The sequence below is a fragment of the Ochotona curzoniae genome, unplaced genomic scaffold, assembly GCF_017591425.1.
Source record: "Ochotona curzoniae isolate NIBS_2020 unplaced genomic scaffold, NIBS_Ocur_1.0 scaffold_2453, whole genome shotgun sequence".
Lineage (NCBI taxonomy): Eukaryota > Metazoa > Chordata > Mammalia > Lagomorpha > Ochotonidae > Ochotona > Ochotona curzoniae.
Window position 1 is genome coordinate 13,921,867 of NW_024467094.1, and position 25,433 is coordinate 13,947,299.

Below are 25,433 nucleotides of genomic sequence, written 5' to 3' on the forward strand. Positions count from 1 at the left end.
GGGTCCCAAGGCCTTGGGCCATCCTCAACTGCTTTCCCAGACCACAGGCAGGGAGTTGTACGGGAAGTGGAGCTGCCAGGATTAGAACCAGCACCCATATGGGATCCTGATGTGTTCAAGAATAGGGCTGTACGGGAAAGCAGTCGAGGACGGCCCAAAAAGGCTTTGGGACCCTGCACCTGCGTGGGAGACCCGGAAGAGGCTCCTGGCTTCGGATCGGCATAGCATCGACTGTTGCGCTCACTTGGGGAGTGAATCATCGGACGGAAGATCTTCTTCTCTGTCTCTCCTCTCTGTATATCCGCCTTTCCAATAAAAAAATAATAAAAATAAATCTTTAAAAAAAAAAGAGAGAAACCAGAATCAGGAGCCAGAGCTTGGAAGAATTGAACTCTAATGTATCAATATGGGATACAAGGGTCTTAATTGTGAGACTGAATGCTCACTGCTTACCTGCTGTTTTATGTATGTGTATTAAAGAAAATTGGATTATACAGCAGATTAGCTTTTCTTTGTATTTGAGAGACAGAGAGAGAGATAGATAACTAACTGCTGTCGCCTGCAAGCAGCAGGACTGGGAGTTCAGTTTAGCTCTCCCATGTGGATGGGGGCGGGGCAACTACTTGAGCCATCTCTTGCTATTTCCCAGGGTCTGCATTAGCAGTGAGCTTTCAGCAAATTTAAAAGGCAAGATTTCAATGACCAATCACTAATTCTTTGTGTTCAGCAGAATGCTTCTGAGGATCATTTGCTGAGCTGAATGAAAATCAGATTTTATGCCACTTTCAGAATTGAGATGATTTAAACAATATCCGTACTGCTTCAGAGAAGCGTAAGCCTTATTAGTCATAACTTAGATTTCTTGTTTTCTTCTAAAAGCTAAAGCCTGTCTGGGATTGACATTTCATTTATCTTTACACTTGATATGTAAAGGCTAGAAGTTAGCATACTCTCAAAGGAAAGGGGCGTGAAGACTGAGAGCTCATCCCAGGTCACTGTGTATCAATGGGATAGTCCCATTTCCTGGGTTCCTGAATGGGCTTTCTGTGTTACACAGCTATTCAGCTGAAAGTGGTTTTACTGTTGTGAAGACATTAATTTTGTAGCTGTGAAAGTACTGGTTTGACTTTTGCTTATCTTCTTCTCCCAGAACCTTTCTCGTTCAACAGAAAATGGAATGTGTGGATTAATGAAAAATCCACATCTTAGTTTCAATCTTTCCCACTAGGTGTTGCTGGGTATTCAGTAACATGCTTTACAAAGGATTTCAGCACTTAGGCTTCATTCAATCCCTGGGAAGTATGTTGCAATTGGAGGGTGATACTGTGTTGTGCAGCATTTCCCTAAACAAAAAAAGAAACCTTTCATTTTAAGAAAAGTCCTTTGCTTATTTCTATAGTCGGTGGCAAAATTATTTTGGAGCAAGAGCTTTCTAGTAAGCAATATTTCTGCTTCTGATTCTTTTCCGAGTTTAACAAACACCCCAACTAGAATGTGTCATCTTTATCATTCTCAATGTTTTTGGGAGGGGAGAGTATTCCTTAGTACACAAGAGTGAGAGACCCATGCCAGTTCAGTCTGTACACTAATTTTGTAATTCTCTAAAATTCGTGTGCTAGCTTTCTTTATTCCTCCTCTGTCCACATTTGCTCATGTTTCAGTTCCTCCCAGAAAAGAAGGTACAAGGATACTTTATAAAAGTTTATGGAAAATGAAATTACAGAGGTTATTTTGTGCAAAAATTTTTTAAATCTGTGTGTAAGTTTTTGATAGTATATATTTGTGAGAAACATCTACTCTTTTTTTTTTTTTTAACATTTCATTTTATTGGAAAGTCAGATTTACAGAGAGAAAGATCTTCATCCATTGGTTCACTCCCCAAGTAGTGGCAACGGCTGGAGCTAAGTCGATCCAAAGCCAGGAGTCTGGAGCTTCTTCCAGGTCTCCCTGGTTGGTGCAGAGTCCCAAGGTGTTAGGTCATCCTCCACTGCTTTCCTAGGTCACAAGCAGGAAGCTGCATGAGAAGTGGAGCAGCCAGGGTACAAACAGACACCCATATGGGATCCTAGCGTGGGCAAGGTGTGCAAGGGTAGCCACTCGGCTACCGCACTGGGCTAAACATCTATATTGTTTTACTTTAATTTTGGAGAGTGCAGTGAAGGGGAAGAGAGAGAGAGATCAGTCCATTTCCTATATGCTGGCTCATTTTTTTTTTTTTTTTTTTAAGGTTTATTTGTTTTTATTGGAAAGGCAGAGAGGAGAAGAAACAGAGGAAGATCTTCTGTCTGATGGCTCACTCCCCAAGCAGCGGCAGTGACGGGAGCTGAGCCTATCTGAAACCAGGAGCCGGGAGGCCAGAGCCTCCTCTGGGTCTCCCATGTGGATGCAGGGACCCAAGGCCTTGGGCCGTCCTCAGCTGCTTTCCCAGCCTGCAAGCAGGGAGCTGGATGGGAAATGGGGCTGCCAGGACTATAATCGGCACCCGTAAGGGATCCCGGCGCGTGCAAGGTCACTTTAGCCTTTAGGCTATTGTGCTGGGCCTGTGTACTGCTTTTTATGCTATGAAACTAGCAGATAAACTATGAAGAAATGGCAGTTTCTTGGTGAGGAACACTTTGTGTTATTTAAAATTGTAACTCCAAATTAAATAATATATTGTAACTCTACCCAACACTATTCATCTTCTCACGGTGTTTTACTGATTTTTTTAAAAGAGCATTTATCACCTTCTAAGAGTTTAGATAATTTACCTCTTCATTTTGTTAATTTGAACCTACTGTATGACCCTATCCTATGTAAAAATGGAAGAAACCCCATGGAAGCCGTTTTTGTCTGACAGTCTATGCTGTGAATAGGTACTCGGCTAATGTGGGCATCGTTGGATAGGTACTTTCCTTCCTAGGCACCTTGGGATTAGAATTGGGAGATAGACATTGTTGTCTCACTGTGGATAGTACTAAATTAGGGTTTGGATTTATTTACTAGCTTAAGGGAAATAGCCTTTATGTGAAAAAATTTAGGGAATAGGGATGAGTTGGCTTAGATAAAAGGATTGCAGACATTTTACAGTGTACAAGTGTGAAAGGTTATTGTATAAAGATAGGTCCATAGCTCTTATTTACCTTGAAGAGGACAAGGGAATAGATTGAAGCTCCTGAACAAAAAGCATTTAGAATAATATCCTAATTTTGCAAATAAACACAGGAACAAACTTACCAAAGAGGAACAGTCTCAGAATGGACTTTCAGCTTTGTCACCACTTTGGAGACTACAGTGAGGGCAGAAAGGACAGAGAAGGAAATCAAAATAGCCAGCTGGGCCCTGCCCCATAGCTCATGGTTCAGACTTCACCTTACATCCCTGGGGTCCTGTATAGATGCTGGTTCAAGTCCTGGCTGCTCCACTTCCCATCCAGCTACCTGACTGTGGCCTGGGAAAGCAGTAGAGGATGACCCAATGCCTTGGGACCCTGTACCCATGTGGGAGACTGGGAGGAGCTCCTGGCTCCTGGCTTTGGATCGGTACAGCACCGGCTGTTGTGTGCACTTGGGGAGTGAATCTTCGGATGGAAGATCTTTCTTTCTGTCTCACCTCCTCTCTGTATATCTGACTTTCCAGTAAAAATAAGTAAATCTTTTTTTAAAAAAGAACAAAACAAAAAAAAAATGTTTAAAGGAACTGTGGTGATTGCTTGGTACAGCAGTTAACCTAGCACTTAGGAAGCCTGTATCCATAATGGAGTGCATGATTCCAATTTGGATTCCACTCTTCCCTTCAGGGTTGTTCATATCTGTGTAGCTGATACTCTCATCACAGAGATAGAAGGAACAGATTTATTCAAATGTCTTCCCACCTTCTCCCTAGTTTTTTCCAGGGCAAGGTAGAGTGGGGAAGAAATCAATGTACAAATGGTCTCTATGATGTCTGACATCGTGATAAATCCTGGAGGCAGGCATTTGTCCCAGCAGTTACCACACCACTTCGGATGCACGCCTGCCCTATCGGTGTGTCTGGGTTCAGGTCCCAGCTCTGCTTCCAATTTCAGCTTCCTTGTAATTCTGTACCCTGATAGCAGCATGATTTGGTTCCCTGCCATCCACTTGGGAGACCTGGAATGAGTTCTTGACTCCAGTTCTCAGCCTGGCCAAGCCCTGATTCTGCAGTCATTTGGAGAATAAACTAATGGAACTCTGCCTCTGTACCTTTCAAAGAAAAAAGGGGGAAAAAAAAAAAAAAGAACTTAAAATGAACAAGACTCAGCCTGCACCATGCCAATTACTATAATTTACAATTAGTACATATTGCCATGAATGACATTTCGTTCTACCTTACTCTTATTTCTATAAGAAGCAGTGAGCTGAGGGTATGATCTCAGAATATAAAAAGCCATTAAGATTGCTCCTAATAGAATCTTATAAAATATGATCTTACACAGCTCTTCAAAAGGACAGTGTGTTTTAATTGTGAAATGGATTTTTATAATGCTTTGACCTTTTCTCTAAAAGAGGTCTGGAAAAAGAAATAACCTCAATAGAGGGAGGGAGGTGAAGTGTGTCATACTGGTTATTAAAATCCATCAAATTCATACTTTAGCCTTGAGCTAACTACAGCCAAAAACTGACTTGCAAGTAATTATCACCACTATCTGCAATAAGAGTTAATTGGACATAATTGAACTAACACCCTAATCGGAGGGAAGCTGCAACTGGCAAAGAGCCTGCTCCTCCTGCTCCTTCAATCTGTAAATGGAACTAGTAATGACAATTTGTGGACAAACAAGAAATTGCTCTCATGACTTCCCCACTGCAAATCACTCAGAAATTCCAGTTAATGCTCAGCATGTTTTTCAAGGAGAAAGAATCATTAAGCAGTTTTCCTTTGATAAAGATGAATTTTAATAATGACCAAGCCCATTAAAGCTGAGAGTGACTGAGAACTGCTGAGTTTTCCTTGGCTACCCTGACTGAGGCCCTGTGTTCTGATCTTCATGCTATGGTACTGATACCGTATGCACACTGTACCACCAGCATATGGTAATTAGCAGAGACGTTATTCAAGGCCAGAAACTGCTGTTATTACACCAAGAAGTTATATTCCTATAAGGGAATCCTGGGAATTTCATTTTTAGACAGAGAGATAACATATTGACCTGCTACACTAACAAAAATTAAATCATTTCTGAATGCACTTGGGGAGTCAACAGATGTCTGATGACACATTTACCTTCCACACTGAACAAAAACTGTGCCACTCTCCCAGGCATCAAGTGCCAGACTCTGCTTTTCAAATCCATCTCAAGCCCAAGGGAGCTGAGAGACTCCTGAGGGTACGGAGACTCAGGAAGTTATTCTATTATTCAGAAGAGGAAAACAAGTGTTTATACCAACAGTGACCTGGAAAATGGACAAGAGAGAGTAGCCTATGGAAATGACAAGAGTCTAGAGAGAAAATCAGGCATGAAACACTATCTTTACTTACTTTTACTGGGGGTGGTCATGGTTATATGATGGCAAGGAACAACTAGAAACTAAAGCAAAGAGAACCTTTCCCAAAGACACAGCTGAGCCACATGCCCATTTGGTACACTTTGTGGTAAATTCACTTTGGAAAGTTCCAAATTCATGTTCTTGAGTCTTTAAAATGTAACACTCTGTGATGTAAAACATGGAAAAAGCCTAGCTTAGAGCATAAAAAAATAGAAAAGCAGGGCCCGGCGCGGTGGCGCAAGTGGTTAAAGGTCCTCACCTTGCACGCCCGGGATCCCATATGGGCGCCGGTTCTAATCCCGGCAGCCCCGCTTCCCTTCCAGCTCCCTGCCTGTGGCCTGGGAAAGCAGTCGAGGACGGCCCAAAGCTTTGGGAACCTGCACCCGCGTGGGAGACCTGGAAGAGGCTCCTGGCTTCGGATCGGCGTAGTATCGACCCGTTGCGCTCACTTGGGGAGTGAATCATCGGATGGAGGATCTTCCTCTCTGTCTCTCCTCTCTGTACATCCGCCTTTCCAATAACAAAATAATAACAAAAAAAAAAAAAATCTTTAAAAAAAAAAAATAGAAAAGCAGCCATTACAGGAAAGATCTAGAAACTGTGATACAGTTAATACAGGGAAGCACAGAAACAGGAGTTCAACCTGAAGAAAAATAGAGCTTATCTTTCAGTCATTGATTCATTGAGTACCTATTATGCAGCAGGTACTGTCAGTATCAGGTATTGGGAATATACAAAAATGACAAAATCCCTGGTAAGAAATGTGAACAAAGCTGTTTGAAAACCCAGAGAATCAAACAGCTATTTCAAGGGGACAGTGAAACAGAAGGGTCAATGAGACTTGGGCAAGGCAAGGAAAACCAGCATCATGAAGACACGGAGCAATCAATCTAAATGGCCTGGTGGGGAAGTACAGGGCTCTGTATGGAGAACAGGGTGTCGAGCGTATATGCTGTCCCCAGAAATGAACCTCATGTGGCAAGTTATATTTCATAGTATAAAAGCAAAATAACAAATTAAGAATAGGGCTGGGTAGGAATCACTGTCCAATGTTCTTGCTACTGAAACGGCACAAAAGCAGATCTGACACCTTTGGAGAACCGTGAAGATTAAATGAGATATATGTAGAGTGCTTAGTACAGAGCCTGTGTACAATGACATTATTACAATAATTGTTAGCCAAAGAGAGCGACGGGTTATGAGGAGACTATCATTATTGCATTTCTATCTTAAATGAATCTATTTATAGTGTGAAGACAAATGGGAGATGGCACAAGCCAATTAAGTGGCCATAGTCAGTAGAAGGTGAGAGTTGATACAGATCTGAAAAAAACAGTTTAAGGTGCCTGTTATGCGAAGGAGAGATGATTTTTATCTCTGAGCACCAGAAATCAAAAATAGATTAACAAAGTCTGCTGAAAGGCAATTGTAACTGCACTTGATCTTAGCCAAAAGGCCAAGAAGCAATTGACATTTTTTTTTTAAAGATTTATTTTTATTATTTTTAATTGGAAAGGCAGAGAGGAGGAGAGACAGAGAGGAAGATCTTCCGTCCGATGATTCACTCCCCAAGTGAGCACAACGGCCGATGCTATGCCGATCCGAAGCCAGGAGCCTCTTCCGGGTCTCCCACGCCATCCTCGACTGCTTTCCCGGGCCACAGGCAGGGAGCTGGAAGGGAAGCGGGGCTGCCGGGATTAGAACCGGCGCCCATATGGGATCCCGGGCGTGCAAGGCGAGGACCTAACCACTTGCGCCACCGCGCCGGGCCCGCAATTGGCATTTTTAACAGAACAATAACAATTCTGAGCTTGTTTAACACTAGTACATCACTAGAAATACTAAGCTAAAAGCAATAACCAAGAGAGCCAAGAATTCTAGATGAGCACTAAATCCAACTTCCAGATTCTGTGATACTAAGTCACTTAGAGTATATATATATTTTTTTAATTAGAAAGTCAGATATACAGAGAGGAGGAGAGACAGGAAGATCTTCCGTCCGGTGGTTCACTCCCCAAGTGACTACAATGGCCAGTGCTGCGCTGATCCGAAGCCAGGATCCAGGAACTTCCTCCAGGTCTCCCACATGGGTGCAGGGTCCCAAGGCTTTGGGCTGTCCTCGACTGCTTTCCCAGGCCACAGGCAGGGAGCTGCATGGGAAGTGGAGCTGCCGGGATTAGAACTGGCACCCATATGGGATCCTGGAACCTTCAAGGCGAGGAGTTTAGCTGCTAGGCCACCATGCCGGGCCCCAGTCTCAAATTTTCAAACAATGGAGTACAAAGAATTGATTCTTGAGTCCTTTGAGATCAAATCACTGACCTGATGCTCCATCATCCCTCAGTACTTGAGGTGTGTGTACCAAAGACAAGGCATTTTTCAACTTTAGCAAAATGCAACTGTCAAATTCAAGAACTGAGTGCTGATCCCCCTATTTCCCCATCTGCCAGCGCAGGCATTGTGGAAGTGAACCAGTGTTTCTACCTTTCAAATAAGTGAAACTATAAGCTATGTTGATTAAAAATAAGAACAAACCTCCCATTACAACACACACCTTTTTAATTAAAAGTGAAACTGGCAGAAGCTATCTGAAACATCAGAAATTGAGTTCATGCCTCCCACATGAAAGACCTGGATTGAGTTCCAGGCTCTGGCTTTTTTTTTTTTTTTTTTCAATTGGAAAGGTGGATATACCGAGAGGAGGAGAGACAGAGAGGAAGATCCTCCATCCGATGGTTCACTCTCAAGTAGGCGCAATGGCTGGAGCTGAGCCAATCTGAAGCCAGGAGCCAGGAGCTCCTCCCAGTCTCCCACGTGGATGCAGGGTCCCGGCTGCCCTCCCAGGCCACAGGCAGGGAGCTGGATGGGAAGCAGGGCCGCCGAGATTAGAACCGGTGACCATATGGGATCCCAGCACAGGTAAGGCAAGGACCTTAACCACTAAGCCATCGTGCCAGGCGCTCCAGGCTCTGGCATTTGTAGAGTGAACCAGCAGGTGGGAGTATGTTAATTCTCTCTCTTCTTCTCAAATTGGACAGAACATTAAAGTCCATGCATAATGATTTAAGATTTTGAACTCAACAGGAATAAAAAGCTGAACTAGTCATCCTGGAATGTTTTGGGGTTTGAGGAAGGCATGGTGGGATTCTTTCCAAAAGTGGAGATTAAAAACAAGGTACAGAAAGCAGAATAAAACTAATAAGGTGTGGGTTATGAGGTGCAAGACTGTTGGAAGTAAGCTCACTAGAGATCACCCTCCCATTCCCCAAGGAAAAATCCCTTTGACAGCACATTACCTTCCTTCTGTCTTTACACTGGAGGAGGGACCAGCAGTGCAAATACTGTCAAGTGTTCCTGCCTGAGGCAGTGATGTTGCTGTATCAGGGGCTGGAAAACGGAGTGTGACATCACAGCTCCTGTAAAACCTTCAGTAGGATTTAGAGGCAAACCCTTGGGGAGCAAAGATGAAAGTATCTTTGAATTTTCCCTGTGGGGAAGAGGGTTTGTCCCTTAATTAGTCTAGTACTCCTGCAGATACCCCAGGAGAGTTTTAATCCCTGAGTTGTGTACTTCCTGGACTCTGTTTTCCCCAGCCACTGGCTGGCACATCAGCTGGTAGGGGAGAAGAGGCTCTGCCAAAGCAATCTTGGTGTCTTTTCTCCATGATGTCTGCAGCTCACTTGGCCCGCTTCAGGTTACAACTGGATTCTGTTCTGAGGTAAGATTTGAATTTCGGGGACCCAGGGGCGTAGCACCAGCAGTTGGGCTCACTTGGGGAGTGAATCATTGGACGGAGGATCTTCCTCCATCTCTGTATATCTGTATCTGTATGTCTCTCCTCCTCTCTGTACAACTGACTTTGTAATAAAAAGAAATAAATCTTTAAAAAAAAAAAAAGGAGTTGAATTTTGGGACCCAGCACAGTAGCTTAGCTGCTAATGCTAATGTTCTCACATAGCATGCGCCAGGATGCCATATGGGTGCTTCCCATCCAGCTTCCTGCTGTTTTCCGGGGAAAACAGCGGAGAATAACAAAAACCTTGGGAGCCTGCACCCACTTGGGAGACCTGAAAGAAGCTCCTGGCTCCGGGCTTCGGATTGGCTCGGCTCTGGCCGTTGTGGTCACTTGAGGAGTGATTCAGTGGATGGAAGATCTTCCTCTCTGTATATCCAACTTTCCAATTGAAATAAAGCTTAAAAATTTGTTTTTGGGGCCCAGCGGCGTGGCCTAGCGGCTAAAGTCCTCGCCTTGAACGCACCAGGATCCCATATGGGCGCCGGTTCTAACCCTGGCAGCTCCACTTCCTATCCAGCTCCCTACTTGTGGAGGATGGCCCAAGGCTTGGGACCCTGCACCCGTGTGGGATACCTGGAAGAGGTTCCTGGATCCTGGCTTCGGATCGGCATAGCATCGGCCATTGCGCTCACTTGGGGAGTGAACCATTGGACGGAGGATCTTCCTCTCTGTATATCTGACTTTCCAATAAATAAATAAATCTTAAAAAAAATTGTTTTTGAATTTTGAAGCCTTTTAGGAAGATAGTGCTAGTGCTAGTGTTGATTTTCTGGTCTTAATTATTGAAATATCAGCTATAAAATCATATTAGAATTTACATTTAAGAAAAAGCAAATAGTAAACAAAATTTGTGGGTGGTTTGAAGGGTTTTTTCTTTTTTAAGATTTATCTTTATTGGAAAGTCAGAGAGGAAGATCTGTCTGATGATTCACTCCTTAAGTAGCTACAATGACTGGAACTACACCAATCCAAAGCCAGGAACCTGAAGCTTCCTCCAGGTCTCCCATGTAGGTGCAGGAACCCAGGGCTTGGGATGTCATCAGCTGCTTTCCCAGGCCACAGCTCCAGCCATTGTGTCTGCTTGGGGAGTAAATCATCAGTTTATTTTGTTTTTATTGGAAAGTCAGATCCACAGAGAGGAGGAGAGTCAGAGAGAAGGAGTTCCATCCTTCCATCCACCGATTCACTCCCCAGGCGACTGTGATGGCTGGAGCTGAGCTCATCTGAAGCCAGGAGCCAGGAGCTCTTCTGGGTCTCCCACGTGGGTGCAGGGTCCCAAGGCTCTGGGCCGTCCTCCACTGCTTTCCCAGGCCACAAGCAGGGAGTTGGATGGGAAGTGGAGCTGCTGGGATTAGAACTGGCACCCATATGGGATCCCAGCGCGTTCAAGGCAAGGACTTCAGCTGCTAGGCCACGCCACCGGGCCCTAGTAGATAATTCTGTTATGGTACAAAATTTATAGAGCATACTTACACAGATCTAAATGGTGTGGCCTATTGCATGCCTGGAGTTTGCTTATAGTCTACCAACTTGTGTGTGGTGTTCATATACTGAATACTGTAAGGAGTTGTAATGCAGCTGTTAATATTTATATGTCTAAACATGGAAAAGTTACAATAAAAATGCTGTGAAAAAGGAAATCTTGGAGATGTATTCTTGTGGGACCACTAATGTATATGTAATTCATAGCCAAAAAACACCATTGTTGTGGCACGGGACAGTGTTAATTCTCCGCCTTTTCTTGCCCTATGCTCTCGGCTGGATGGACCGTAAGGGGGTTAGTAAGTAGATGTGGACACTTACTGGAGAAGAGATTATAAGCAGTACCGCAGTCATTTGACTCCAGCAGACTCTTTGCTTGCTGAGGTCTGCAGCTTGGGTTCCTTCTGTTATTCTACCTATTAGAGACCTAAAAAGACTGAAATTGTGCCAGAACTCTCTTGGTTCCCTGTTCTCCTGTGGCATTCAATTCTCAGTTCTTTTGGCTATTTCTGCAGATCTGTTTTTTTTTTAATTGTTATTAATTACATTGCATTATGTGACACAGTTCTATAGGTACTGGGATTCCCCCCATCCCTCCCCTAACCCTCCCCTCCATGGTGGATTCCTCTACCTTGTTGCGTAGCCACAGTTCAAATTCAGTTGAGATTCCTTCATTGCAAGCATATACCAAGCATGGAGTCCAGCATCTTGTTGTCCAGATAAGTTCAACGGCTTCTTGGGGAGACCTTCTCTGGTCCCCGTTCAGCTGGTGGTTGCAATTGCTGGGTTGATTCCATCTTGAGCCTCAACTTCTACTGGAATCAATGGGTGTTGTAGTCCTTCCTGATTCTGCTCGTCACGTACTCGGCCCTCACACCAACCACTGGAAGCTGCAGCCTCCTGGGAGCAATCCCCAATAACCCCCACCTGACCCGCCCCTGCCCTGATTTGCCAGCATGTTTAGCAGCCTAGTTCAGTCTGCCCCATATCCCATTGGGCTCTTGTAGATGGCAAAAGGTATTGGAGCTTAGTTCCATCCAACCAGCTCAACTGTCCAGCCCTCACGGATGTTGTTGAGTGCCTCTCTGTCTAGCCAACCCAGCCCCTGTCTTAGCTGTTATTATGCCCTCCCATGGGAGTGTTGACCCAAGACAGGGGAGCCCACTATTTCCCTCCCAGGTCACCCTCACTCTCGGGTTGTGCTCTCTCCAGGTGGCACTGTGGTTGGACTTGACAGTAATGGCCCCTAGTGCCAGCTTCTGCTATGGCTCTCACTCCCTCCTGTTTTGTTGACACAAGTAGGAATAGTCCGCCTGTCTTGGCTCTTCCCTGATCTGGTCCATATGAGGCACACAGGTGCTGCAGCCCTACCTAGTCTGGTCCCAGCCAGCTCATGCTCTCCAGAAGGAGTAGCTATCCAGCACGGGAACCACTCCATATTCCCCTGTCGGCTCTGCTCCCCCTTCCTGATTCTCATGTGTGTTGGTTGGGTGCTGTGGTCTCATCTGGCACAGGCAGCCTCACCTTGGTATTCTGTGTTGTATCCTGCTTTTGTCGTGACCGAACCTGGCTTGACCCACACTCTGCTCTGGTGTTCGGATTTGCCAGTGGATGACGTGAACTGACTCAACCTGGTCCGCCTCCAACCCATGCCAAATGTATGCCAGTGTGCACTTTTTCTGGGTTGTTTCCTTCTGTGCTTCTTGTGTTTATTTGAAGGATCCGTGTCCTGTCAGAGCAGTTGCTCAGACTCCTCCCTCAGAACCCCTCCTGGTGCCAGGTTTCACACATACAAGTGGGTCCTTGGGCCAGCACCACTCAGTTCATCTCCTGTCCTAGCAGGAGCAACGGCTTTTTTTTGTTTTTGTTTTTTACTTTACTGGCCTTCAACCCATTCTGGTTCTTACTGCTGAATGTTTCAGCCCAGCCATGGCTCATCCATTCCCACATATAGCACATTCGTGGCTCAGTTGGGGGTTGAAACCCAGCCTAGTCTGTCCCACATCTACCCTGGTCCTCCAGAACACCAGAAGGTGTTAGAGTCTGACCCGGCCCGGTGTGCCAAGTCCCAGTTCACACTTGTACCAAGGGAGGCTACATCTGTGTCCCGACCAGAACGCAGCTCCATTCCAGTGTGTGCGCCCCTTGGTGGGGACCTTCACCTAGCCTGGGTCTCCCCCCAGCTCCCCAGCCGGGCCTGATCACAGCCAATGCTAAGCGTGCCAGTGGTCGCTCTGGCTCAGCTCAGCACAGCCCGTCGCCTGACACAAGCCTTCTACAGATGTGGTTTTAAGGAGCTGCTTTTACAAAGTTATCTGTTCTGATACCAGGTCTTGCCGGCTGGATCTCTCTGATACTCATCCTGACAAGGTAGTTTCACAGATCTGAAAGAGCCCTCTAGAGGAGAAGTAAAACAATTTTGTGTTCCTTGTTTAACCTTTGAGGTTTTCCCTAGTCTGTTGTTACTGTGATCTGAAGTTGGAATATGCCACCTTAGTTTCTGAATTTAGCAATTCAGAAAAGGAAGTTTTATGTTTTACAAGATTCTGCTTGGTTGAGAAAAGCTTGTTCCAGGAACACAAAAAACTTATACTGTGTTGGGAGGGCCTTGCTTTATTGCAGAAGGCCACTTCAATGCCTGCTTGCTTGAAGAGTGTACATACCGTGTTGGTAGACAGTATTGATGGTGCATTCCTTCTCACATGTCAGGATTGCTTGTCTAAAGAGGACTGCTGATAGCCCATCCCTTGCTTATTCTGGACACGAACTTTCTTGGGGAGTGTGTGTGTGTGTGTGTGTATTGAGGGCAGGAGGGAGACAGTGTCCTGGAAGTCTAATAATGAGATAAACAGATAGGAAAGGTGAGTTCCTCCAAATTTGTTTTAGCTGTGGTTAATTGTGTCTTGTAGGATTTTATTCCTTTTTCTTTTTAATGAGTTTGAGGATAGGACTTTGACCTGGCAGGTGTCTGTTGGCTGGCCTTCATCCCAGGTGAGACGCGTTTTGGTTGGAATCCTGGCTGCATATCTGACTCCACCTTCCTAGGAGATAGCAGCTGATGGCTCAGGTACTCCTGCTGCCAGTTATGGAAAACTTAGTTTCAGTTCATAGCTTCTTTCTTTCTCTCCTTCTCTGTAAATCTGACTTTCCAATAAAAATAAATCTTAAGGGAAAAAAAAGTACTGTTCTGACTCTGGAATGTGACTGCTCTCGCTTCCGTCTAGGCAGGGCAGTAAGTGTACTGAGCTAGCCCCTGGAGAGCCAGTTGTGTTCAGAATAGTGCAAATGTATGGTACACAGATCCTTGCCATTTATTGTGTGAATAGGTATTTTTCCAGTTTTTATTCTCACATGTACACGTCTCTGCTAACTGAAATATTACTTAATCATTGTCATAGTTGGGAAAATTGTTGCTACAAATAAAGATATATATGTATATATTTGAACCAACATGCTCATTACATTGCATATCTGTCTAAACTTGTACTTGTAGTGCTTAAGTTCATTGTCTTGGTATCTTCCTTGAATTAATTGCCTTGTGTTCTGTGATCTTGTTTTTTGATTTGTTCCAGTGTGAGCCACTGCCCCATACTGTGTTGATGCTGATCTGCCATGCTAGCCTGTCTACCAGGGCCAGGTGACCTGTCCTTTCAGCTTCTTTCTCACACGCAGATGAACACTGGACTTCAGAAATGTAAGTAAGAGTTATCTGGATATGTACTGATCCTTTGCTCTGTCCTTACATTTGGACTGTTTTGGAGACACATCCTGGGGTACACTGACCTTTAATTTTGGTGCTTCCAGAGATGGCATGAAAGTGACTGCAAAGATTGTTCTAGTCAGCAGTGTGAGAGGCCCTCTCCTGATCAGAGATCCTGTGCAATGCTACAGTTCCCCACTGCTTTTTTATCTTAATTTTCACTGTTGTTGATAGCTTTCTATAGTGCAACAAAAAGGAACTTTCTGTGAGATGTGAGTAGGTCAGTTTTAAAAGGCTGTTTCAGTTTGAACCCCACACCAGGGGAAGTGAATGAAAGCTTACATAGTCCAGATTAACCATAACTGAAATAAACTGCGCAATAGTATTGTTTTGAGCTCTGAGTTCACTGTACCAGAGAAACACAGTTTATTTTGGCTTTGCTGTCCACTTGCTGAGCTGGTATGTCTTCAGTTTGCAGCAGGTGGAGTAGCTTTTGTCCTCAGAAGGGCTGAGTAGCTAGTTTTCTCAGGGCGTCTAGGCATTTTCATGCTGATATACCTCCTCACAAATTGAACCTTTGAAAACTGTCTACTGGAAAAAAAAAAAAAAAAGAAAACAGTCTACTGGATTTTTTTTAACTGCCTGGAATTAGGGCACTATACTTTTTATTATCCCAGATTCCTGCCTTCTATCCCTGCACTACATGATAGGCAAAGAAAAGATTCTATTCCTGGATCATTACCATGGATAGAATCTGCAAGTGTAAAAATAACCCTGAATTGGAAATATGCCTTCCTTTAAGAGCAAAAAGTGGGAGTCAGGGAGGCAATTCAGGCTTCCCTTTAGTTCCCTTTAGTTGGAATGGTGCTCCAGTATCTTGCCTCCAGTCCTTTCTGACAGCCCTTCTTCCCTTCCAGCTCCCTGCCTGTGGCCCGGGAAGGCAGTCGAGGACGACCCAAGGCTTTGGGACCTTGCACCCGCGTGGGAGACCCGGAAGAGGCTCCTGGCTTCGGATTGGCATAGCATTGGCTGTTGCGCTCACTTAGGGAGTGAATCATCGGACGGAAGATCTTCCTCTCTGTCTCTCCTCTCTGTATATCCACCTTTCCAATAAAAATAATAAATAAATCTTTAAAAAAAAAAAAAAAAAGAAAGAAAGAAAAAAAAGAAAAATGTCTTCTGGCCAGCCAGATCTTGGCATTGTGCCTCCATCTCAGACTCAGCTGGTCAGAGAGGGAAGCCTAGAAAGGCTATACAGTTACATGACAAGGAGAAACTCAGTTTCGTGGTTTTTTTTTTTTTTTTAAGATTTATTTATTTATTGGAAAGTTAGATATACAGAGAGGAGAGGAGAGACAGAGAGGAAGATCTTCCATCCGATGATTCACTCCCCAAGTGAGCGCAATGGCTGATGCTATGCCAGTCCGAAGCCGGGATCCAGGAACTTCTTCCGGGTATCCCACATGGGTGCAGGGTCCCAAAGCCTTGGGCCATCCTCGACTGCTTTCCCAGGCCACAAGCAGGGAGCTGGATGGGAAGTGGAGCTGCCAGGATTAGAACTGGCGCCCATATGGGATCCTGGTGCGTTCAAGGTGAGGACTTTAGCCGCTAGGCCATGCTGCCAGGCCCAAAACTCAGTTTCTTTCTTCTTATTTTGTCACCACAGTTTGACAGCATCACCAGAGAGAGGTAAGATATCAGAGGAAGAGACATTTGGGAGGAAAAGCTGATTGGCAGCTGGATCTCATTGCTAACATTAGGTGTCTTTTATCTTCTCCCCAAAGCCACCCCTAAAATAGCCTCTGCCAACTACCGCCCCCAAGTCTGGTTTCCAGAATCAGGGTGCTGTGCAGGTTTCAAGTTCACTTGTCCAAGAGTGAGTGTGTGTGTTCCAGCTCCTCCAGCTCTCATTGCTACCCTGAAATACACCGAAACATCTACAGAAAACAGATGTTCATGGGTCTTTTTTCAGCTTTCTAATTTCTTCTAAAGTGTGCCAGAGAGAAAAAGCCTATCTCATGACTCATACCTCTTACATGCAACATTTAGAGCTAAGGTGAGATAGAGCCTAAGCTGTAGCCAAGCAGCTGCTCAGACCACAGGCCCACAAGCTTTCAAGGTCTTGCCTTTTCCTGTGCCCTATCCTCAGATTCAGGTTACCAGAAACATAGGCCTTAGCAGCTTGTAGAATGAGGTGGAATCCAGGTATTTGTGGCCGGGTACGCTTTACTCTATTCGTCAGCCCTCTGTAGAGGGACGGGCCAGCGCTCAGGAGATCGGCTGTGTGGTATCTTGGTCCAGCTCTGGCTTTTCTAGCTGGATTTCTTTTTTCTCGTGTATGTCAGGGAATATGGTGTTTTATATCTTTAGACTATAAATTGCTCTAAAGCAGGCCAGATTAAAGAATTCTGAGGACCCAGTGCTATAGCCTAGTTGGCTAAAGCATTGGCCTTGCACGTGCCTGGATCCCATATGGCCCTGTTTTAATCCCAGTGACCCCAGTTCCCATCCAGCTCCCTGCTTGTGGCCTGGGAAAACAGTAGAGGATGGCCCAAGGTCTTGGGAGCTTGCACTCACGTGGGAGACAGAGTATCTGGACTCCTGGGTTTGCAATGGCTCAGCTCTGGCCATTTCAGCTGCATGGGGAGTAAATCAGTGGACAGAAGATCCTTCTGTATCTCCTCCTCTCTGTATATCTGACTTCACAATAAAAATGAAATAAATATTAAAAAATAAAATAAAAGAATCTTTGAGTGGTTGCTGTACTAGTAGAGGTGCAGCTGAGCATTAATGGATTCCCGCTGGAGCTTGTTCAATCCATGACATCACTTCCTTAGAGGATTCTCAGCCACTTTGTAAATTTTGTTTTTCCCCTGACTTGTGATCTCGTAATGTTCCAGAAGTGTGATTTTGAATTTTTTTTCCTTTTCTTAACGCAAAGCTGCAAGTTTATTAGTTCCTCAGCTCTGTCAGCTTCAGGTATATTGTAGTGGCCACGAACTATTTAGGGTGAATGGCTGGGATGGTTTAAATTCCTTGGTCCTTAAACCCTTTTTGACATGGTATGTTTGACCTCTTTCAGGGTCTTGCGGGGGCCTAGGAGAAATGCCAAAATATCTGTCTTGCTGCTGCTCTGTATGCCCATCTGCCCCCTAGTGGAGGGTAGCAGAAAAAGACGAATTGTCCCAGTGACTGGATGAACTTACAAGAAACATGAATGAGAAATAATAGCTGGTGTTGGTTGAGTGACTGCGCTGTGTCAGGCACCGTATTGAATGTTTTTTACATGTGTTCTCATTCATCCCTCAGCATGGACAAGGCCTTCCTTTTAGGAATGAGTCATAAAGAGAGAACTGGTTAGGATGAGAACCCTAACTCTTCAGTTTTATTTTCTGAATATAAAACTTCTGAAATTAAAACGTTTAAAAAAAGAACCATAGAGGGTTTTTCACATGACTGTTTAATGACTGCCTGTGCCTCTGCACCCACAGCTAGTTCCTGCTGCCTGTGGCCACTTCTGCCTCTGAGCTTCAACACAAAAGGATAAATGGAGGGATAGGGTAGGGAAGGCAAGATTCAGGCAGTTTTTCCCCCTCCAGGGTCTGGAGTAGACAGCAGCATTTTCTGCAACATTCAGTGTCCAGACTAAGGGCCCTGCTGTTGGGGTTTCCTTAATCAGATTGCTTTGTGCTGTCTGTGGACAGTTAGCTACACCTGCTGTCCTTGAATTTCTGTTGACAGGCACAGTTCCTGGTCATTTAACATTCATTCAATCTCTTGAACATAGTCATTGTGTGAAGTAGGGGGACAATGCCAGCCTGTGGATAAGCAAGCAATGTCTAGGGCTCAGCAGTGGCCAGATGAGGCGGCCAGTGTCCGAGTCTAGAGCTATTTCTCTAAACACAGATTACTTCTTCTTTACACTGCCTCAGGTGTCTGTTAGTGACCCATCAGTACAAGAAACTTAAGTGAGATGTTTGTCATGCTTTAGGGTATCTGTTGCCTGTGTAGTTACAGAATATGTTGTGGGTGTGAGGTTGTCTGTGTGGGGACTGTAAGGGCTGAAGAGAGAGAGACTGTGCACATGTATGTGTGCTTGTGTGTGCACTTGCTATACAAAGGGCTGGGTTTAAGCCTGGTACATGAGGGAGGTGCTGCTATCCCAGACTGTGGCCTGTGTCTTGTTCAGTAGCTGGTCTTCTAAGATCCTTCTTTAGTGCAGATCTTGCAGCCTGTGTCTCTCCACCCCCATCCTCAGCTCGCTTTAGTTCTGGCTCCTTTACTTGACTGCCTTGTTCATTGCTCAACCAAGAACATTCCCTTAGTGTCTGAGTATCTGTAGTCAGTAAATGAAGCAGGCCCTTACATGTTGGAGTGGCTGCTGAGGGCTGCCCCATTGTATGGTACACATACCTGTGCTTTCTGCATGTGCCCGTTTTGCTCAGGTCTGCCTGAGCATGGGACCAAATCTCTTGGGCTCTCTGGGACCTGAGCTTTCTTTTCTTTTTCCAAGAGCAGCAGTTTCTAAGCAGTTGCTGCCAACTAAGCGGCAGTGTCACCAAACATAGGCAGCTGTGCCCTTTTCCTTTTAACACACTCACTAGCCTGCTACTGTTCCAGCGCTACTCTGGGATGTGACTTTGAATGGGGTCTCCTTTGGGCCAAGGCCAGCAAAGGCCACAAGCTGGGTATTCAGTGGGATTTGTCCTTGATCTGTTGGAGCTGCCCTCTGTAAGGGAAGGAAGTAGGGAGGGAGTCAGCTAACAGCCCAGGCTCCCAGCCAAGCCACTGTCTTTCTGCTTTGGGCAGTCTGTGTACTTATTCAGCAAGCATGTATTAGGCGCCTTTTGTGTATACTCATGGGAGATGCTCCCTCAGAGAGAAGGAGAGCCAAGCACAGACCCCTTGCAAGAGCCAGACGTCCTTAAAGAGCTCTTGTTCTCAGAACCTTTTCCTTTTTGACTGGAAGCCCAACATCCGCTGGAGCCCCCTGATGGGAGGCAACCGGAGATGGGAACAAAGAGACTGTTGGCATTAATGAGCCACAGTGAGAGGGTATTTCCGCAGCCTCCAGAGGAAGGCAGGTTTTCCTCTTTCTTTTTGGAAAGTGACAGCTGACATGGACCCAAAGAGACTATTTTTGGCTCTCAGGACTTAAAGATGCTCTGAATCTTTTTTTCTCAATTCCTGCTGCCCTGTCATTATCATCCTTCACCAGCAAATAAATAAAGCCTTTTGATCTTCCCCCAGTCAAGCGTAGAATAAACTGTAAACAAAAGTGAACTTGTGACATGGAGACAGGGAGAGACGTTGGCAGCTAAATCCGCTGCTCCTAAAAAGGAAGCTTCCTGTCCACTGTGCCCACCCAGTGGGCCTGGCACAGGGGAAAGCTGATGCCTCATTAGCCTCTGCAGCTGAGAAGTCGCTCCGGGTGCCCTTGTTATTAGAACCTCTCATGGAAGAACCAGAGTGCCTACCAACGGCCCTTACAAGCAGCTCTATTTAGAACAAGGTTAGGAGTCCTTTTTTTTTGCCAAGGCACATTTGAATATTTAAAACATAATCTATGGGCCATACAAAATTATCAGCCTGCTATAGATTTATGGAATTTTGAGTCCTGCCTGAGGTTAGCTTGGCAGGACTAGACCAAATGATTTCACTGGCTTTATATGGACCATGGCCAAATGGTCCCCATCCCGGGCTTCATTTTAAGTTCAGATCCCAGACCAGCATGGGCAGGTAGGAACTTGGAGTTCCTGCCCCTGCATTAATTACTCTGTAGTGGAAGAACTCTTAGCTACTGCTGTGAGAATTGACCATATTCTGGCTGTAAGACAAAGAATTTTAGAAGTTGCTTTGCTATTCCGATTTTTGCTTTGTCATAAAATGGGAATCGTGATCATATCTGCTGAAGCGGTAGTGAGGATTCATTAAGATAGCTTCACACTCACTTGACACAGGCCTTGCCCACTCTCCCTCAGCTTTAGCAGTGCTTGTTGTGGTGACTGAGCCTGCATCTTGAGTGAAAGTCACCAGTGACAACCTAGCTCTTCCCAACACCCTGCCACAGGCCCTCAGCAGGGAATCTGGGCGGGCTGGTTGGCTTGGCACTGATGAGCTCCCTCTCCCTCTCTGCTCTCCTTCCCCTTCTCTCTCTCTAGGGGACACTACACAGAAAATGAGAACTGCTCACTATCCTACCCCAGCCGAATTGGACGCGTATGCTAAGAAGGTCGCAAACAACCCACTGACTATAAAAATCTTCCCCAACAGTGTGAAGGTTCCCCAGCGGAAACACGTTCGTCGTACTGTGAACGGCCTCGACACATCAGCCCAGCGCTACAGCCCCTACCCGACTCAGGCTGCCACCAAGGCAGGCCTACTTGCCATTGTCAAAGTGCCAGCCAAAAGCATACTCAAGGACTTTGACGGCACCCGAGCCCGGTTGTTCCCTGAGGCCATCATGAACCCCCCAGTAGCGCCCTATGCTACTGTGGCACCCAGCACTTTAGCTCATCCACAAGCCCAGGCTCTGGCCCGCCAGCAGGCCCTACAGCATGCACAGACCCTGGCTCATGCCCCTCCCCAGACGCTGCAGCACCCTCAGGGTATCCCGCCACCCCAGGCGCTGTCCCACCCTCAGAGCCTCCAACAGCCTCAGGGTCTGGGCCACCCTCAACCCCTGGCTCAAACCCAGGGCTTGGTCCACCCTCAGGCCCTGGCTCATCAGGGTCTCCAGCACCCCCCCAATCCGTTGCTGCATGGAGGCCGGAAGATGCCAGACTCAGATGCTCCCCCAAATGTGACTGTGTCTACCTCAACTATTCCCCTTTCGATGGCGGCTACCCTGCAGCACAGCCAGCCCCCGGACCTGAGCAGCATCGTGCACCAGATCAACCAGTTTTGCCAGACGAGGGCAGGCATCAGCACTACCTCAGTGTGTGAGGGCCAGATCGCCAACCCCAGCCCCATTAGTCGCAGTCTGCTCATCAATGCAAGCACTCGGGTGTCGACCCACAGCGTCCCTGCACCAATGCCTTCCTGTGTGGTCAATCCCATGGAGCACACACATGCGGCTGCAGCCGCACTACCCGCTGCAGGCCCTGTCAACCTGCCCACGGGCATCTCTCGAGCCCCCACTGGCTACACTAATGACCTCAAGCCAGTTGCCTGGAACCAGCACCAGCTGGCCCACCTACAACAGATGTGCAGTGAGGCTGGTGGGACGCCAGCCCCTGGCCTGACAGGCAAGCATGCAGCAGGACGCGAGTTAGCAGGGCCTGGCTTTGTGGGCAAGGCCCCTGCCTACCCGCAGGAACTCTGCCTGGCACAGTCCTTCCATCTGAAGCCACCCCTGGAGAAACCAACCCCATCCCCACCAGTCAACGGCCTGGCAGCCCCACTGGCCTACCCTAATGGGCACTACTTCCAGCCCCTGTGGAACAACATTCTGCCCACTCCCAATAGCGACAGCTCAGGGTCTCAGGACCTCGCCATGCCATTCCACGGTGGGCAGCCCACGGGTGCACCCCTCGACTGTGCGGCAGCAGCTCCTGGGGCTCACTACCGAGCAGGGACCGGAGGCGGTCCAGTGGCAAGCCAGAACAGCTTGATGCAAACGGTGGATTACCTAAGCGGGGATTTCCAACAGGCCTGCTTCCGAGAACAGAGCCTGGCCATGCTGAGCAAGGCCCACCGCGCCCCTGGCAGCCGAGCCCCCGATCCCACAGATAGTCGAAGTCTTCATATTCAGCACCCGGGGTATAGATAGGTAGCCCTGGTGAACCTCCACAAGCAACACATCATACTTCACCCTCCTAGATTTAGTCTTACTTTTAAATAACTGGATAGTTTCAAAGTTTCACTGCTCCAATGTGATCACTCCTAGATGTTTCAGAAGGAGAAATTGGTGGGATATCATTGAGGACAGGAGTCCTCTCATTCTCTGCTCAAGGAGGCAGCTTTTTATGTTAGAACCTAACCACAGCCCTGTCCCTTTACCTTGACCATTTTGACCAACCTCCTCCCATCTTCCTGAACCTCTGCTTGTCTTCTTTAGGACTGCAGTGTGGGCTGAGGGAAAGGCCCCGCGGGACATGGCTGCAAGTGCCCAGCCCCGAGCTAGGCTTTTCCCTATCTCTGCCTTTGGGACAAAGAGGCCAGACTCCCAAGTGCTCTGGAAGCTAATTCTTTAGTTACCCAAAGATCTCAAAATCGACTCCCAAGTTCACTTCTCAGCCCCCTGCCTCTTTACTTCCTCAAGGTTGTGTTTTATATTTGCGTTCATCCTGCAGCTACGCTGGACCACAGGGGCATCCTGTGGGTTTTGGGTGCATAACCTTGAGACACCAGGGGAGAAGAAAAGCCTGTCAGTACTGGCACCTTGGTCCCTGACCTCACTTTTCAGGTGTGGAAAGGACGTGCATGCCCTAGATCCCTTTCATACTGTTGCCTCTCTCACGTAGCTGCTGCCTTTATCCTTTCACCCTTCTTCCTTTCTCCTTCGAAAACAAATCAAAAACCTTCACAACCATAACTGAGATATTAGGTAGGTAAAGGATGATCACATTGGAGTTTGAAATTGAAAACACCAAAAAAAAAAAGTTAAAATACATTTGGTTCTCTCTACACTGGCTAAGAATATTGCTCTACACTGTAAGTTTTAAATGTCATGTTTCTGTATGAATGTAGTGTGGGTTTGAGTAGCATTGTGTATGAGTGGCCCCACAGGTTCATGCACTCCCTAGTCACCTCTCCTTGTAGCCCCTCAGTTTAATGGAGAAGGAAAAAAAAAACACAAAGCCTTAAGCTCTTTGAATTCTTCCTTTACCAAATGAGCATGGTTCTAACAGCTGGAGGCAGGCCTCTATGGGACACAGTCCCTCCCACCCCCTGCCCATTCTTAGAGCATATTCCCATCCACTTCATGCTCAGCAGGTCTCATTCCCAAGTGGCAATTAGTTGACTAGAAATTGAATGCTTTTCTGTAACTTTGTTTTGTTGTAAATTTTCGCACCCATCTCTCTGTTACAGATGCAAAGTTGGGCTCTTTCCCTCCCCCGCCCCAAACTAAATAGGCCCTTGTCGTTCCTCTTGTCCCTGGGGAACGTGAGCCATGTTCTTATTTAAGATTCTGGGTTGTGTTTACTATCCACTGTTCTGTAGCCAGAAAGTCTAGTATAATCTGAAGCAGTGTGACTGAAGACCAGTTTTTAAGTTTATATGTTGGCAAGTTGCCTTATATTTAAAAAGAAAAAAAAAAAGGGAAAAAATGCCTGATTGTGTTATGCCAAATGATAGCAACATGAAGTCCTAATTTATTGTTCCTGATTGTTTTCCTGCGTCTGTAAACACTGGTACCCCTCCCTGAGCCCCAGAGGCACCTGCAGCCTCTAGCTGCCATCTCACCCAGGGCCCCCTACCCATTCCCACTTCCTTGAGTCAAGGAGCACCACTGTCTTCCCTAAACCCTTGCTTGATCCCCAAACCAGATATTCTTGCTATGTTTCTCCTTCTCTCCCCACACTCCACCATGCCCCCCAGCCCCGCCCAGCACCTCTCCCCAAAAGGTGAGCTGCCATTTTAGGAAATTGGACCAGGCACCAGTTTGGGGCTTTCATTCAAACAACCTCAAACCCATCTCTTCCTGTGTAGGGGTGCAAGTCTCGGAAGCTCTCACTCCCACCCCTAGTCTGCATGGTAAAATGTACTGTGATTTCCTTGCCCCCAACTGCCCTCACCTTTGGTGTGAGGTTTTCCTAGTTCAACTTAAGTCCCTCTGTCCCTCTGCCAAGCAACCCCCAACCAGCAATAAGGGTCCATGCCAGGGCCTCCTAGCCACACTCCCTGCCTCCACCCCACACTGCCCCTCGGGAATACCTGGGACTCCCCACTCGATCCACACACTGTAGCATTCATTCTCCATCTCTCTCACCTCACCTGTGGTGGTTTATGGGTGTGATGGGGTTTTTAAGATTATTACAAATCAGTAAAAGAAAAAACAACTTGTCTTCTGATCTTGTCCTATTTGTTTAATGTGAATGTTTGAGGTGATTTTTCTTCTGACAGTTTCTATCATATCTCCTCATTTCTACAAGGAAGGGACCCTCTTCAGTCATCCTGGGCCAGGTTCTGTGGTGTTTACAAAGCACAGGGCTCCAGTTTGGCCAGTGCCTGGGGGAGTCCTGCTGTTGGCTTCCCCCAATGCCACCCTAGGCTGGGCTTCTGGAATGGAATTTGAAGGGTAAGTGTGGTAGGCTGTGTGGTCTGCTGCCCCTCCCAGTCGGTCCTGCCACTTAACTCCAAAGGCCACATTGGGAAATAAGGACCCAGCTTGCTAATGAGCCAACATGTAGCTCCCAGCCTCCCTCTGCCCTCTTCCACCTGCAACACTTTGGAATTTTGAGTGCCTGACAGATGTGCAGTGTTTAAGAAGCGCTGTCCTCTGCAGCATCGACGCTGGCCCTGCTGTGAGTCTCATTTTTCTCATGCATTCAGCATTACAGAACTTTCCCTCTTTCGTCAGCAAGGGGGAAAAGCTCAAGTTTTTTGCAATGACTTTTCTGCTGACTGTGGGTTTGAGCTGATACGGCTGGAGAGTTCTCACCAGCTTTGGGATTCAGGGAGTAGTCACCAAGTGGCCTCCCACATATGCTGAGAGCTCAAAACACATCTTTCAGCATGCCCTTTGCTGTGGGCTGCCGCCTTCTGCCTGTGTCAGATGAGGCTGCAATGAGCCCGGGGTCAGAGCTAGAGGGTAGAGCAGTAAGCTCAGCTTCGCCTCCAAGACTTCTGAGCCAACCAAGTGAGGTGCTTGGCGAGTCCAGCTTAGATTGGAACACAAAGTACGTATGACATTGGGCCTGCCAGGTGGGCAGAGGATGGGCCTGACTACAAAACTGCAGTGCCCACAGCTGTGGGAGGCACCCGTTCATTTGGCATGAACATGTTCTCTAGAGTCAGGAGTGAA

At 46.5% G+C, this 25,433-nt stretch overlaps 1 protein-coding gene across 3 annotated transcripts in view; it reads left to right on the forward strand.

Moving 5' to 3' along the window:
* The window catches only part of FAM222B (family with sequence similarity 222 member B), a 52,755-nt gene extending 28,275 nt beyond the window's left edge, over positions 1-24,480 (forward strand). For 2 of the 3 annotated variants that reach the window (XM_041001746.1, XM_041001747.1), the window contains exons 2-3: positions 14,337-14,458; positions 20,626-24,480. In XM_041001746.1, coding sequence (XP_040857680.1) covers positions 14,377-14,458; positions 20,626-22,235 — 1,692 coding nt within the window. In that variant the 5' untranslated portion in view covers positions 14,337-14,376 and the 3' untranslated portion in view covers positions 22,236-24,480. Of the gene's footprint in view, positions 1-13,647; positions 14,459-20,625 lie in introns of those variants that run through there. The other variant, XM_041001745.1, reaches the window with a different exon arrangement.
* Positions 24,481-25,433: the final 953 nt, after the last annotated feature.